Source organism: Odontomachus brunneus, unplaced genomic scaffold (assembly GCF_010583005.1).
Source record: "Odontomachus brunneus isolate Ranch 3 - 2012 unplaced genomic scaffold, Obru_v1 Obru_scaffold_014, whole genome shotgun sequence".
In the NCBI taxonomy this organism is placed as follows: Eukaryota; Metazoa; Arthropoda; class Insecta; order Hymenoptera; family Formicidae; genus Odontomachus; species Odontomachus brunneus.
Window position 1 is genome coordinate 935,340 of NW_022639464.1, and position 16,734 is coordinate 952,073.

Genomic DNA, 16,734 nt, shown 5'->3' on the forward strand with positions numbered 1-16,734 from the left:
CTTGGAACGGCCGGAGGCGTGCTCCATTTTTAATTCGCTTCACCAGGAATCGCAGACCGCCGACGCTGACGCCGGTGACTGTCAGTAGGCCGGCGTCATGTCTGCTATTATTCGACGAGGCACGGGAGAACCAGGCTCAGTCGCGTGATAAACGTGGAACACCCAGGTAGGTGTGTGCGCCTGTACACGGCTATTAAGCCTGCTGGATTCTGATGTGCGCGACAGAGGTCAGTTTTTCTCAGGTCGAGTTTATTTAAGAAAAAGGAAAGGGAAGGAAAAGTGTCATACGGTCGAGGAAAGATTCGCTCGTCGTCCATTCGTAACGATTGTGCGAAAAAAATTCGCGAAACGGTCTCTCCGTCCTTCAATTTTAATTGCCGTTTAATTTTGGAAGGAACTCTGTACCCCGCACATTGCAGCGCATAAAGAAGGTGCGAAGTAATGCGAAGTAACGGTGTGTGTTGTCAGTGCTTCTCGCAAAAATGGTAACGGCTGATGTAACGGCTGATAGAAATAATTAGTGCGCATGCTGCTATCGATGTGTTTCGTCGAGGAAGACTTGGATTCGTGCTCCCTAAAGTGCAATCAGTGTACTCTTCGCCGAAATGTCATGCTCATAACCGGTGGTTCGGTTATAAGCACGGCACTGCGATCAGTAAAATCTCGTTGAAAGAATCAGTTAACAGTAGCGACTGTTCCTATTTTTGATGCAGTTTGCAAACAAAGACAGTGTCATTGCACGCAAATCGCACGTAAGCTATTAGTTTCGTCGTCACAAACGCAGAAACTTGGAATTGGCACAGGATACCGAGTCGAAATTTTGGTTCTACGTTAAACTTTGAATCTAAAACGCAATAAAAATTAAGTTAGCAGAGTAGATTTAATTTTAATGATACAATTTACTTCTATTTTGACTCTGATGATGCTCAAAATTTTCTTTTTCAGTTTTTTCAGTTTCATTATAAAATGTGTTATAGGCTTCAGAATATTAAAATAAGTGTTGAATAGAATAGTGAGGCTAAAAGTAGAATCAAAATTTCGACTTAGGTAGGTTAAGTAAAATCAAAAGAACTAGATTTCAGAGTATTAAAATAAATGTTAAATGGAATTGAATAATAAGGCTGAAAGTAGGATCAAAATTTCGACTTAGGTAGGTTAAATAAAATCAAAAGAACTAGATTTCAGAGTATTAAAATAAATGTTAAATGGAATTGAATAATAAGGCTGAAAGTAGGATCAAAATTTCGACTTAGGTAGGTTAAATAAAATCAAAAGAACTAGATTTCAGAGTATTAAAATAAATGTTAAATGGAATTGAATAATAAGGCTGAAAGTAGGATCAAAATTTCGACTCGGCTGTCTAACGTATTTGCGTACTACAGATTCTGTAGCGAAATTTACTGGTTACAATCAGCGAGATACAAGGGTGGAGCATTAAAGTGGGAGTGTTTCCACTACGAGTCAATGAATATTCACCGATTATCGGTGAAACATTCTCAAAAACGATTCAATCAGAAGATCATTTTTACTGGTTCACTTTAAGGGAGCGATAATTGCAGTAAGCATGTATCGCGAACAATACGCCCGTCGAATCCGCTCGCGCGAATCTCAATTCGCGAAGTGCTTTCGCTCTTATTGAATTAGTTTACAACTAACGTCATTGGTGCGTGAGTTCGTCTCGAATTATCTACACAGTCAGTGCACACGGCCACTAGTAGAGCGAGACCACCGTTAATTCCGAACAGTATAGTGTTCGTTCCTGCTCCGAATAAAAAGTGTCTCACACGCGCGGGTGCTTTCCGACATTTGGATAGAAAGAGATTTCACGCAGCTCCCCTCCCACACATTCTCTCGAGAAACGCGTTAGAATAATGCTGCTTCACTAAAGATTCATGTCAAGTTTAAACAACGCATAATGGAGTTGCTTTGTGAAATCTTACGGAGCAAAATGGTAATAAAAAATATTATTCTTGCACACGGTTTGAGAGGAAAATTCCGCTTACTGTAAAACGGCTCGTATCACCGTGTGTGCGTAGACAAACGTCAAACAGGAAAACTCTAAAAATAGCTATACTTTATGAACTAAAAAAGCAATAAAAAGCTATTTCATTGAACATATAATTTTATAAATGTGTAAATTTTAACATGTTAGATAACCAATGAGTATTTCACTATTTTCCAAAATATAACAAACATGGTCCTCTCCAAATCATTTGATAATTCTAAAGCTAAGAATTCATAAAGACTCTGTTTCGCGCGCGAGTAATCGTTAAATAATATATGTTGCTTTTTCCAGTTGATGTGAACTAACAACGCACAAAATACGTTCGATCCACATTCACATTCTGTAACTGGTTGCAAAAGCGACTGCATGATTTCCGCGAGACAATATCGGACGTAGTTTCCGCGTTAGCGAATCAGGTGGCCGCATTTAACGCTAAACGCGCAGTATGTATACGGGCCCGTGAATTTACGTAGTGCCGAGTAATAGCCACCGAAAATGAGTCTGCGCTGGATTCACGAGAATCTGGAAGCGCCGACGTGCGACGAGGAGTGCAGCGATATCGACGATAGCTGCAGCGACGACAGCTACGACACGGATCTGTCTCTTCACGAGGACAACGAAGCGACGACGGAAAACGGCAAGGGGATCGCTCGTGACAATCGGAAGAAGAGGGAAACCAGAAGGCCACCCACCACGACCCTCACCTTCGACGAGAACGGGTACATATCTGGACTCATGATTAAATTACAAACTCAAAAGGTTGATTGAGGCGTCACGCCAAACCACGCAATTAGCGCTGTCTTTTGAACGCGTTTCGCGAATGCAATTAAGGAGGTTGCAAGACTCATTTTGAGTGACGCGCATCAAGGAGATCACTCATAAACTTACTATTCATCGAACGAAATTACGTTTCCTATACATTTATTTCGTTATTTACGTAATAAATGTCAATATGAGGCAAAGTTGAGACAGATATACATATACGATATTACAAATATGAAAAATATTATTTTTTATTTTTCTTACTAACGTTTTATTTGTGCATCAGTTTATTTAGTAGAGATGCACAGATAATAGAAAGAGATGCACTGTACAAAATTTTTTGTTAGATTTTTGTTAACACATTTCACGTGTCCCAATTTATCAATTCTAATTTTTGTATTACATAAGGCGAATATGTTAAAAAATAACATAACTTATCTGTATGTGTGTGTGTGTGTGTGTGTGTGTAAATACTTTACATATAAAATGTGTCATCAAGAATGCACATGTTACATGCAAGTTGTGTTACTTTAATACTGAGAAATGGTGAATATGAATTTAATGCAGAAGAATGAATATAACACAACGACAATACATTAAATTAATACACAGGCATGTTAAAAATTTAACACAAGTATTTTGGATTGATTTCAACACAATTAAAAAATGTTTTCGCCGTATATATAAGTGTTTAAATATGTGTTTATATATATGCATCTTGAGTATTACTCGATATATAAATTACGAACTTTCCACCATCGGTATATTAGTCTTCAATATCGTAGTAGTGTTTCATTAAAATCCTAATTTTAGCAAGATTGCAGGAAATAAAAATAGAAATTAAAAATAGCATACCAACTCCAAGATTTCGAATGATCAATCTTCTTCTAATTGCACGAGGAGTTAGATAATATCTCAATTTATATATTCACGGAAAAACAACTCTGTTAATATAACTGGGTTTTTTGTTACTTGGGACCAGATGAAAAATTGAACAGGAATATTCCTGTAGGAAGTTTCCACTCATCAGTCAATTACTGTCAGTTATCTCGACGGAGTTTTAATGCAGCTGAATGTTTTCGACGAACGTTTTCGGTCACAGTAACAAAGATATTATTTTCCATCAGCGAATTTTTTGTCTGGTCTCCATATAGTCACTGAAATTTTTCTGTGCACGTTTCGATGAATTCTTAATGAATTAATTTTGCTTTAAAACCTCCTTAAAATGAAGGAACAGCTGAATGTGAAATAGACAAAATTGCTGGCTGCGCCTCGCAGAGGGAAACGACGGTATTTAACATGGACGCTTTTCGCTCGCGTTCCCTAGCCCTACGAATCTTCCGGTGAAATGTGTAATTTGCGCAAATGGACAAATTAGCATAATTACTGGAACAAGGTAAAATGCTCGATCGTCACTAGATACTTGGGGGACGCATTTGTCTACCTAGTTGTCCTCCAACACACGTTCTAATGTACATTCATTGATCACTTGACTCGATTAACTTTCTGCTCCATATCGCCGCAGGGTCAGCAGATGCACTAGGTGTAGTTTGTGTTAATAACGGTAGTAAACGAGCGCGGTGCCGTACGCATGGTGCGGCGTCGCGGCCATAATTTCTCGCGAACTGCGCAACGTTTCCCTGCTACGTGACGCGTTACACAAAATTATGATTGACGCTCCGACGGATTCGCCGAGATGCAATTTGCACCGTTCGACAGAAATATTCGAGAGTTCTGTCCCGGAAATAAAGAGGAGCCACTTTTATCACGTTGTTTCCACCAAGGACAAAAATTTTGTATCTTTACGAGGAAAATGTTTCGGGATAGGCTGTTACACGAAAATTTAATTGATAAACGATAGTTATGCGATATAACACTCGAAGAGGATTCACACGTTCGTTCATCATCTACTTAGACGCGCTCGTGTTAGGCAGCTTTAAAGTTACCTTGTAAAACTGCGTACAATTACCGCAGCGGGAACAAAGTAAGTTGATGCTAAGAATATACCTCAACGGAAGGGATAATGTTTTTCTTTCTCAGTGAGGCCTCTTGAAAAATACGAGAGTGGTTGGAGTAGTATCTTTGTGATAAATATATTTTTATGGGAAGATACTTTTAATTCATTTCGGGTTAATCAAGGCAAACGTTAATGAATCAGGTTGAATAACTGAACACGAGAGAGTTCAAATCGCGCAGAAAAATACATGCATTGCATTCAAAATTTTTTTAAAAATTCATATGTAAATCTATTACAAGTTCATCATAAACATCAAATTTATTTAAAATGCATTCTAAATGCTGGTGCAAGTTTAGCATTTCAATCAAGAATATCAAATTAAAAATTCGGTTTTCTTATTACATAGAGTTGAATCAACTTTTTTCCAATAAAGTTTTATAATATTCTTAAAAAAAATTATCTCCTTCTTTTGAGTATACAATGAGATTTTCTAAAATTCATGATGAGTATATTTTGAGACTATCATCAGCAAAATATTCTTTGTTGAAGATAATCATTATCCAAAAGAAGGAAAGTAAACCGAGTAATAGCTTTCCTTGGCAATAGAATGATATTTTTCTGCGTGAAGTGATGAGTTTTTCCTTTTTAAAGAAAAAAAACACCCACATTTTAAATACGAATTACAGATCGACACGATTAATGACGCGTAATTCCGTTCGGACGTATTGTATGTTTACTTACTACTTCACGCGTTTACACCTTCACGCAACGGATGTAAATGTTGTCTGCAGGAGGCCATCGAGCATGCCTTGTACACGAAGCCATGTAAAATTAACCGCGTTAACGTGCACTTTCTGCACGGCGGCCAAGCCGTTCGCGTAACTCTCGCACAAAGCCTATTGACATTTCGTTTCCTCTCCCAGAGAATCGGTTTAAAATTAACGAAGTGCGCGCGAGAGCGCCTACGGTACGGCGCTCTCGCGGTGCGCTTCATTCACGGGGCTTGCTGACCTGGAAAACCGGCCGACCTATATATTTTCTAGCGTCTATAACGGCATGAACACCCCTCATGGCTGCGGGAAAAACGTAACCCTAATAACCAACCGCTTCAGAAATACATTACGCTTAAAAGTTCGAACAATATTTAAAAAAGAAAATATAACACAGACGCGCCGCAAATATATTGCAATATTTTGGATTATAGTTGGATATTCTTCAGAAAAGATCAGACTTATATAAATGTTATTATAGGGACTTGTGTATTGTGGTTATATTTTCTATCTACGTATTAATCTCATTTTTATTGTACAATAGAAACAAACAGATCCTTTCTCTCTCTTTTTCTCTCTCTTTCTCTTCTTATATAACTGTATGACACTCACGTAGGTAACTTATGAGCTATCCAATTGCAATTACAGGACGCCGCGTAACGTCGACGCCAAATCGCGCAAATATTCGCCGTACGTGATATGGGATCCTCGGCAGCCGGCGAAAAATCCCGCCTACAATTGCCGCGCAATAAAACTGTATTGTCGGACCGGGTATCATCTGGCAATAACACCGTCGGGACGAGTGCGTGGATTATATGGCAACAATGAGTCGCACGGTATTACCTCCCTCCTACTTCTACAAAATATTCATCAGAACAATTGGGCTATTCTGAAATTAATCGTCTGAGTGACAACCAGGGTCATTTATGTCCGAGCTATTCTAAGTGCTCGCTCTTCGAAGTATTTCTATTTAAAAATCATAAAAAATGAAATACTTGGCAATTTATTTTTCATGAAAAAACTACGTGGTTCTCAAGTAGAAGAGTAAAGAAAGTTTCAATTATTTTTGAGCATTTTTTTAACACTCCCAAAGGTTGAAAAATCAAGGAAGACATTAATAATTTTGGTTACTCACTCTGAAGGTACATTGAAAGAAAGAAATATCCAAAAAACAGTGAATTTTTTTCGGTGGATGCTAATAACATGTTTGCTAAACTATTATAAAATATTTTTCAAATAATAGAATACTTTAAACGTAAAATCTGAAGAAAACATTAGCTTTTCATGAAAGCTAAGCTAATAAAAATAGTGATAATGATGATAATTACAATATCAATAAAATATAATTATCCCATATATTCTAGATGATCAAGTGATCCTTTGATTGATAACTTATTTTAGCTATACTGAAAGGAAAAGATATTTAAAAAATAGTAAATGTTTTACTTAGTTTTATTTAGTTAATAATTTTTTCTTTTATCCAAATAGAATAAATAAATAAATAAATAAATAAATAAATATATATATATATATATATATATATATTTATTTATTTATTCTATTTGGATAAAAGAAAAAATTACTAACTAAATAAATATTTACTATTTTTTAAATATCTTATATTTAAATATTTAATATTTTTAAATTTATATTTTTTATAATATACTCTTTTTCTTTCAGTTTACCAAAAATAAGTTGTCATTCCGAAGATCACTTGATCATCTAGAATATATGGGACAATTATATTTTTATTGATATTGTAATTATCATCATTATCATTATTTTTATTAGTATCATATATTACCGTTATTAAAGGAGCTTTTATTTTGCAGTTTTACTTCATGTGATATCCGTATCTTTTGGCATTATCAAAATACAAAGTGTCGAAACAAGGCTGTATTTAGCATTCAATAAGAAAGGCCGATTATACGGAGAGGTAAGACGCACAAAAAAGTATTACGTTAGCCGTTAGAATAGGAGAAGACGAAACATTGTCCTTTGACAAATTTTCTTAACTTACGATTATATAAAAAAGCTCTTACAATTGAGAAATATGAGACATAAATCAACAATATTATCGTACAATATTATCGGCGTATGCAAAATTTTGTGTGTAAGGTAAAAATATCAATGCCTGAATACTAGAGATGGAAAATTACCGTCAAATTAAAAAAATTACTGATACTACGGTAAAATTGTAATTTATCGGCAATTTTGGAAGTTCAAAAAGATATTATTTGGAAGTTCAAAGAGATAATTAAATAATACTAAGGTGTAGGAGATGTTCAGTTGGAAAGAGATAATGTTACTCTTTCTATTGGAATTGCAATATTATATAATTAAACAAAGTAATTTATAATTTCTAATGTAATGTTAAATGTGTTTCCGTTTTTTTCTGTTCTCCCTATAAAAAATATAAGATGATACACATGTCATATGTTTTTTTGTAAAAACTCTAATAAAAAAAAGTTTTTAATTTTCCCTCTAGTTGTAGAGGCTACTTTTATGAGTTTTATTTAAAACTTCTTTTATATCTGTAATTTTGTTTTAATTACTATTTTACCGAGTATTCTAAACTGTGTAATTTATCGAAAAATTACCGTCTCATTGGGTCATTTTCATCTGGACACTAATAAAGCTGGTACCTAACTCTAGACATTCTTATTGTTTTGGTATTAAAAATTTCGAATAACGAAATTTACGAATATTGAACTTTCAATATAATAAATATTCATATATATTCAATATAGAGATATTTATATTTTTTCTTTGTATTGCAAGCTTATAAACCTACACAAAGGTTACACTCCAATTTCTTTCTAATTTGGTACAAATGTAGCAGATATAGTACAAGATATAATTAAATAATTCGGCATAGCTGAGAAACGAACCATTCTAAATTTCTTTAGCCGAGATTGCTAAATATTTTAAATCTATGCTAAATTAGTCAAAAATGATTCGAATCTCGGTCAAACCGAGAGAAATCCGGCAATTGTAATTAAAATTTTAACAAAATTGGAATAGCTGAGACACGAACTATTCTAAATTTCCTTAGTCGAGATTCCAACCGAAATATTTCAAATCTGTGCTAAATTAGTCAAAAATTCGAATCTCGGCCAAACCGAAAAATTATTTGTATAAATAATTTTTTTCAACTTTTTACTTGTTTTGTTTAAACATTTTATTATTTGTGCAAATTTAACATATTTGACCTCATATTCATAATCAGCAAACCAAAAACGCCTATATCTTATATTCAATTTTATTTCTTATGTAGTTGTGTTGCACTTGTTGATGATAGGAAGAAGAACATTAAAAAGCTATAAACTGCCCACGAAATTCAAAATGGGCCAAAATGAAAAATTTGACCTAAATATTTTTTGTATTTCTACATTTATGTTAAATTAGGAAGAAATTGAAGTGTACCTTTTAGGAAGGTTTACTTGTTAGATATTTGTTAAAGATCAAAACATGACAAAAATGTTAGATACCAATGTTATTAGTATCTAGGCATCGGTAATTTTATTTTATAGCGCCCTGTGAAATTTTGCACGGAGATTTTATAATAAAAATTATTATAGGATTTTGTAACTGAGAAGTAGATTGACATTCTGCAATAATTGACTATTCTTTAATTTTTTATGTGCTACTTATATTTTGAGAACTGAAATATATATCACTTACTGAAACATTTGCTGTTTTTGACGAAATATGTTATGTTTCTAACGAAATTTACTATAGCAAGATAGACTTTACTGACAGACTATTTTCCTGGACTACTAAAAGCATAATAAACTTGAAAACAATTTATATGAAAAAGAACTATAATATTCTCTCTATGTGCGTGGTACTGTAAATTTTCCTCGACTTCACGCAAACCGTTTCTCACGACAATTTTGCCGAGTCTAATTCTACCTAATTTTCAACGATAGAAATAAAAATCGGTATAAATTGGATAAAATTTCTTTCACAAATTGTAATTTGACGGAAGTCGTTGAGGCCTATTACATAAATCTTGCACGACTAATTTCGATTTCAGGTGAATATGAACAACGACAATACCGAATGGGAGCAGTGGAGCATCGGCGCCTACGACGCGTTTCGATCACGTAAATACGTGCACTATGGCTGGTGGATAGGGATAAAAAAGAACGGACGTGCGAAGCCGGGGCCGAAAACGTCCTGGGGACAAAAGGCGATACAATTCTCAGCTATTCAAGAGGATTAATCGATCAAACGAGGAAAGTTCAAGAACGTGCCCGGGCATGCCTCACGAGATATGCTTTTTAGCTTTGATGAAAATGATCGTTCGTATTCCGATCGTTACGTGATTCGTCAAAGTTCCCGGAAAGAAGTTCAGTACGAGACAGTGATGAATGAGAGTTCTATGAGGGAAGAAATGATGACGACTAAAGGATAAGGAATAAAGAACTTATTCAGACGAGAAATCACGAGAAATGACCGATCAGTAACACGTTCCAATAGAATATAATGTTTATTATAACACTGTGTTGTCACTCAACAATGGGATAATTTGGGATTGTGCATTCTGCTTGTGCCCTCAAACTGAAACTCTATCGCAAGTCGCAGTTTCTCTCATTTTGCGGTAAATATATATTTGTTAACATATATCAATCGTCGAATCAATACGCTGACAAGCAAGATGATTGCATAACTCGTAATTTATGTAACTTGAAAATCGTTCCGTCGTAAACAGCGAAAACTGGCCATCTTGCTTGTAGCATACACGCGAATATCAATTTGTCATAATATATTATTATATATAATTATATAGCATATTGTAATTGTATATAATTATACATCATCTCTTTTGTACATCTACATACAATGCGTACATATATATAAATACGTCGAAATTTTCAAGCAAGAGTTTTCTATGAAAAAAGAGAACACTCTCTCCAACGTGTGAGAAATATGACTTCAAGTGTTTCAATATTTAGCATTGCAATGTGAACATGAAGTGTGCATTTCGGACAGATTTCTATAGATTTTCGTATAAATGCAAAGAATCAATGGATCCAGATGAATCAAATGATTCATCCATATACGATTGCAAATTAAGTAATTAAAGTTACCGACATATGTTAAATAAATAATAAAGAATTATGAAATTACTTAAAGAAATTCTGTTACACTCCCTCTCTTACTTGACATCACACACTACTTAACATAAAAAATGTTTGAAGTGAATAAATTACATTACTTTTCACAGACGGGAGAGAGAGCAATAACAAATACATTATCAATATTATTATGCATTAGTTTCATAAGAATCAGCTTAATCCTGATGAGAAAAATTAATCGAGCTGATTCATACGTTGTATATATAATAATTATAACGTTTTTTTTTTTAAAAATTTGCTAAGTATTCATATTTTGTAAAAACTGTAAAAATATAAAACCCATCTCGTTGGAAATGCGTAATAATAAGAATTCCAAGCGTGTTTTCAAGTCACAATCACAGTGAATGCATTATAAATAGTCTTAATTATAAGAAAAAGCATATTTTTTGATTATTCGATTGAGAAAAGGTAAATTGTTTTATGAGAGACATTTCTCCTCCCTCATAAGAATTATGTACAAGCTAACCAAAGCGAATTAAGCATAACATATCGAATGATATTTTTAAAAATGCCGCGGTGCCTTTCGCTAAGATCTTGTAATCAAATGCGCGCGCACTTTCCAAAATAGTCGAAACAATCACAATTATTTTAAGATCACTGTAGCTTGTTTACAATTTCTCTAAGTTGTTTAATTGTTTCAGTACTTCACTTCTTCTTGGTGTTAGGACTTGTCGACTGAAACACGCTGGATGCTGACATTAAGTTCTCAATGTACTGGCTCAGAACCTGATTCTCGCTCCTTAGTTTGAGATTCTCCTCCTTTACACTGTCCACTCTCTGTGACAGGTCTAAACAAAACACATATTCACACTTTATAGCATTGTCAACAATATCTTCCTTTTCTAATGTGTTAACTATTTCTTTAAATCTACACATACCATCTAAAGTATTTTGTAACTCAAGGACCTGTGCAATCAGTCTAGCTTTTTCCTCTTGCTCATCTGGACTAATGTCTGGATCTAGACCTGTAATTAGAGAATATTTTTTATATATTATCTTGATTCTTAAAAACTATAACTTCCATACATTTGCCAAAATATAGAAAAATTATTACAAAGTAAAAAACCTTCTAATTGAATATATAAAATGATTAGAAAAAATTTAGAGATAGAAATCAAAATATTGCTTACCTAATATTATTCTCTTCAATTTACAAACAAGTGAAATTAATATCATTCTGCTTCTATTCAAAGTTTGAAAAGTGTAAAATATAAAAGCCATGCATCTGATATCATAGGATCAATTAACAATATTGATAGTGTCACTTACTGTTTGGACTACAGCTTCCATTAGTAAACGTTGATGGAATAGAATCCATACTACGTCCTCTGCCTAATGCATCTGATATATGTGAGGCATTATCCAAAATTTCCTCTTCTGGTATTATCACTGTCAAGAATGTACAAGAAATAACCCTAGCCGATGTTATTACACAAGAAAAATAGCAAAGGCATAAGGAAGTCCAAATATGTAACGCGCAGTATGTAAGGAACATGAAAAGATATTAATAAAGAGGTTTCCTGAGCATAGTAATCTGAGAAAGAAGTCAAGCAAAGATTTGATTGGCGCCTCTCATTCCTCACGTTGCATTAAAGAAAGTTTCAGAAACAAGCAGAATGCACGTCACATTGTATGTGCAATATTAAATATAGAGTGCACACTTTAAACTCAGTTTGATGCTGATATTAGTAAATAGGATTTTGAAAGAGGTAAATGAAAATAATAATCGCACAAGCGCAAAATAAAACGCCAGCGAAACAGTAAATGAGACTCATGATAAGGGCTTGACTGATGCGTAAAGTAGGTTATGATTCATTAATTAGTGCGGGTAGCAAGGAGCAGTCGCTAGGGAACATAGCTGAATGCACAATTCGAAAATTCCTACCTTGGGGATCGTCGTCGGCCAGTGGTATACTATTCATGTCATCCTGAAGTTTAGCTGTCATCGTCGCTGACATTTCGACGGCGGTCAGGCACGTAGCAGCGAAGTCGCACGCGACGCAAACCTGCGCGCAACGATAGACTTGACTTTATCGATCCCCGACACAACCAATCGAGACTCGCGATATTTCCTTCGCGGCGCCGTCGGGCCTGCTTGATTATCGCGTATGTACGGCGAATCAATCGAATCTAAAAACTGGTTGAACTCTCTGTGTCATTACGCGTTCTGCTCCTTTTGCACTTTGCGGGACGTCGATCTGTCATAACCACCTGCATCGTGCAGAACTGCACGGTGTATCGAAATGACCGGACGGCGGAAACGCGCCAAGTCGTGCATACACTTTCGCGAGAGTTCCGATAACCTAGATTTTACCCGAGCGTCATCCTCACGAGCGTTTGTTGATGATATCACGTAAGGTGAAAGAGAGTTCGTTATTTTTAGACCAAGTTTTCACGCTTCTTTTGTTCCTTTCTATATTTGCTCCGTTATATTCTTTCTCCCTTCCTCTTTCCCTCTCTTCCTCTTTTTCACTCAGAACCTATCTACACTTTGCAGACCTTTTGCATCGTTTTGGACGTGGAAAGTGCACGAAAGTGCAGTTGAGAGCAAAAGGTCAACGTAAGATGTGATGCTTTGTAAACAATACATTGCATAAGATGCGATAATTGCAAGCAACCGATGACAAATTATTAAAAATATTCACCGAAGTGTACATCAAACGAGCGTGATAGACTTGGACAATTGAAGAACTACGACATGACCGATCATCGGTGACTGACAGTATGTTTAACTAGAGAGAAACCTGAGAGCGGCCACGCCATATGTTTTGGGCGACACCGATTTTCACACTGGTGCGATGCGCCATCTGCACCCATTTTTCAGGTGGAACTACGTTCCCTATACCCATTTTCAGACGATGCCGGTAAAGCAGCGATTCGGTGTGTGTCTATTCTACGCCCATTTCTTGGTGATTCGTGTCCGTGCTAAGCGCATAATTACGTGATTAAGAACATGGACCATTGCGTACAAACTTATATTCCATTCAACATGTACATAATCTTTTCTCTTTACGTATTGTCATAAATTTATTTACGTGTATATGCGTACATAATAATGCGATTAATATCGTTGCGTTATGTAGAGCATGGAAGTGGTCGTGCTTTTCGCGGTCAGGTTCTCGCATATACACGTACATATGATATTTCGTACGCATATATACGTAAATAAATTTATGACAGTGCGTAAAGAGAAAAGATCATGTGCATGTTAAATGGAATATAAGTTTGTACGCAATGGTCTATGTTCTTAACCACGCAATTATGCGCTTAGCACGGACACGAATCGCCAGGAAATGGGTGTAGAATAGACACGCACCAAATCGCTGCTTTACCGGCATCGTCTGAAAATGGGCGTAGAGAACGTAGTTCCACCTGAAAAATGGGTGCAGATGGCGCATCGCACCAGCGGGAAAATCGGTGTCGCCCAAAACATATGGCGTGGCCGCTCTCAGGCTTCTCTCTGATTTAACAAAGCAACGTGTACGAAATGTTTCGGTGTCTCGCAAAAGTACAGTTATACAAAAGTACAGTTCGATGTATTATATTAATTAGAATAATTATCTGAGTATTCGGAGTGTCGGTTTATCAGTAGTTGCTAATGCAGCTATAACCCGTCACCGATAACACAAGCAATATAACCTCCAACAGTGATTCTGCATTACAGTTCCACTTGGAAAGCAGAAGGCAGTTCGTGTTTAAGGCTAATATTACATGCGTCGTACGACGAGTATTATCGGACATATTGATTGTCGGATAGAATTCTTCTAAGATCCCTGATTTTTCCTTCAGATACCCCAAAAATTCTCTATCCAACAGCCAATTAGAACGTCCGTCAAGCTTGCCGTACGATACGTGTAATATCGACCTAAGACGCGACGAGTAACAAACTTTAAGAGGCACAAGCGAATCGACCAATCACAACTGAGAATTTCAAAATTTCGTAATGCTTGATTGCGATTGGCCGCTTGACTTATTGCTTTAATTCCCGCTTTCGTGCTCTATCACTTTTGTGAAAGGCCGAGACGGACTGGCAGGAATTTGCATCGCTGAGGATATTTTTGACGATGGATCGCAAAATTAATACTGCACGATCTCTCAGGTATGTACATCAGATAGCTGAAACACTACGTAGCGTCAGTGCGCTTCCATTATCTCCTCATTAATAGATTCTATATCATAATATGATTCTTTATTCAGGTGTTTAGCGTTGCTCTCGGCGGCGTTCCTTCCAAGTGAACACCAACAAACAGCAACATTATATGAATGTTATAATTCCCAATTAACAGTTACAATATAATTGTCACATAATACTCGTATTATATTGCATTTACGTTGTCGAGGAAATTGTAGCGTTGATGTTATGTTGTTGCTAGTTGGTGTTTACCGAATTCACTGGCTTGGTGTTCGTGTAAAGAGTGAAATCACGAAGCATGAAAGCGTATTGTATAGATACCGGATCCCGTAGTATTTTGGAGTGTGAGTACCATTAACTTTTGATTATAATATCATACATTGATTATACATTGTATCTGATTATATATTATACTTAGAACGTAATGAAGTGAACGTAATTAGAACGTATGTGAAATGATGTGCTCGAGTAAACTATATAAAAGATTGAAAGGCATCTGAAAAAGATCAGCTTATTCCATTTTTATAGCATCATTTAGAGGCGTTCCCATTGCCTGATTTATGACTGTCAATTTCGCACACGTTCTGGAATTATTTCGTCGCCTAGTCTCTAGATATGAGTTACGTTACGCCTGGTGCTGAAATCCGTGTTCTACGTAAAATATATAATGGCGATCGTTCTTTTTTATTCACGAAAATGCATAGCAAAGAGAAATGAGGAACATACATGAAAAATAGACGTTTATAGTAAAGAGAATATACTTTCGCGATTTAAATGAAATAAAATATATAATAGTGTTCGCTCTTTTATTTATGGAAATGCATAGTGAAAAATAACGGAAAGCAAATATATAAGAAACACACACACACACAAAATAAAAGTTCAAAGTTAAAAGAAATATACTTTCATGATCTTCTTCATGGTGGTCTTTTAAAATAAATCAGTAAAGACGTTTCTGATTGAATCAATAAATTCTTAAAGTGTAATTCTTCAATCAGTAAATCTTTCTGATTGAATCAGCGAAAGGAATTTTCACCAATGAACAGTGAATACTTATTGATTTTCAATGGAAACATTCTACTTTACTTCGCCTTATCTATCGATTCGCTTATATCTCATTGACCAGTGGAAGTAAGATTTCATTACCAAATTATTAGTACATAAATACATTATTTGCTGTGCCAGACCTAGCTTTCTATATTTATGATAATTGAATTAATTTCTATACACATTGCATGTAATGACACTGTCTGTGCTAGTAAACTGCATCAATAATAGCTGTATATTTTATTGATTGCAAAGCTATATTTATAACTTATACTATACTTATATAACTGAACCAATTATAAGTATAGCATTTTAGTGAAGAATACACTGACTGTACTTTAAAGAGTGATATAAGATAAAAGCATCAATTTATAGTACCTAATTTTGAACATTCTTACTATTTTAGTCTTTAAATATAGATGTTTGAATGTAGAATATATGTACATATTCAATATAAATAAATAAATAAATAAATAAATATATATATATATATATATATATATATATTCTTCTTATGTTAAAAATGTAAATATTTATATTTAAAAACTTTAAAATAATAAAAATGTAAGGATAATTGTTTATTCTATTTAAATAAGGAAATATAAGAAAATAAATAACAGTAGGCAAAGGAGGATGATATAAGGTAAAAGTCATGGACATGTATTTTATTATATTCTTATTGTTTTGAAGTTTTTAAATATGAATATTATCATATTTAATTATATGAATCATTCATAGACAGAATATTAGTTTTTTCTGTTGTTCTTGAATATTATAAATTCTTTTCAATTTTACTATGATTTATAGTGCAAGAATACATTGTAAATTTTATTAGAAATATAACGAATTTTTAATATATATATATATATATATATATATATATATATATATATATATATATATATATATATATATAT

The 16,734-nt window shown here is 34.6% G+C and overlaps 2 protein-coding genes and 1 long non-coding RNA gene across 10 annotated transcripts; 2 read left to right on the plus strand and 1 right to left on the minus strand.

The window, feature by feature from the left end:
• The first annotated feature begins 50 nt into the window (after positions 1–50).
• LOC116841250 (fibroblast growth factor 1-like) lies at positions 51–10,629 on the plus strand. Of its 8 annotated transcripts, none has more exons than XM_032808974.1 (5): positions 51–166; positions 2,479–2,724; positions 6,143–6,330; positions 7,327–7,430; positions 9,534–10,629. In XM_032808974.1, exons 2-5 carry the CDS (start codon positions 2,501–2,503, stop codon positions 9,720–9,722), a joined length of 705 nt encoding a protein of 234 aa, XP_032664865.1. In that variant the 5' UTR covers positions 51–166; positions 2,479–2,500; the 3' UTR covers positions 9,723–10,629. The 8 variants fall into 8 exon arrangements, with proteins under 8 accessions (XP_032664865.1, XP_032664863.1, XP_032664864.1 ...); XM_032808972.1 differs by having other exon boundaries at positions 64–166; positions 2,297–2,724; XM_032808973.1 differs by having other exon boundaries at positions 125–431.
• LOC116841252 (short coiled-coil protein B) lies at positions 9,971–13,401 on the minus strand. Its single transcript, XM_032808976.1, has 4 exons — positions 12,524–13,401; positions 11,908–12,027; positions 11,517–11,603; positions 9,971–11,426 (listed from the first exon to the last, which is right to left on the minus strand). The coding sequence occupies exons 1-4, from the start codon at positions 12,594–12,596 to the stop codon at positions 11,284–11,286; spliced, it is 423 nt and encodes a 140-aa protein (XP_032664867.1). The 5' UTR covers positions 12,597–13,401; the 3' UTR covers positions 9,971–11,283.
• Positions 13,402–14,087: 686 nt separating this feature from the next.
• LOC116841253 lies at positions 14,088–16,010 on the plus strand. The gene is made up of 3 exons (XR_004377522.1): positions 14,088–14,162; positions 14,303–14,737; positions 14,836–16,010. It is a non-coding gene; the product is annotated as an uncharacterized LOC116841253 (long non-coding RNA).
• The last annotated feature ends 724 nt before the right edge of the window (positions 16,011–16,734 follow it).

What these genes read in the sequence shown, in the direction of transcription:
- LOC116841250 (XM_032808974.1), top strand. Translation starts at nt 2,501, where the DNA reads ATGAGTCTGCGCTGGATTCACGAGAATCTGGAAGCGCCGACGTGCGAC. An exon ending in TGGCAACAATGAGTCGCACG is followed by an intron (nt 6,331 to 7,326) that starts GTATTACCTCCC and finishes TTTATTTTGCAG; the next exon opens with TTTTACTTCATGTGATATCC. An exon ending in AAGGCCGATTATACGGAGAG is followed by an intron (nt 7,431 to 9,533) that starts GTAAGACGCACA and finishes TTTCGATTTCAG; the next exon opens with GTGAATATGAACAACGACAA.
- LOC116841252 (XM_032808976.1), bottom strand. Translation starts at nt 12,596, where the DNA reads ATGTCAGCGACGATGACAGCTAAACTTCAGGATGACATGAATAGTATA. An exon ending in TGGAAGCTGTAGTCCAAACA is followed by an intron (nt 11,604 to 11,907) that starts GTAAGTGACACT and finishes CTCTAATTACAG; the next exon opens with GTCTAGATCCAGACATTAGT. An exon ending in GTTACAAAATACTTTAGATG is followed by an intron (nt 11,427 to 11,516) that starts GTATGTGTAGAT and finishes TGTTTTGTTTAG; the next exon opens with ACCTGTCACAGAGAGTGGAC.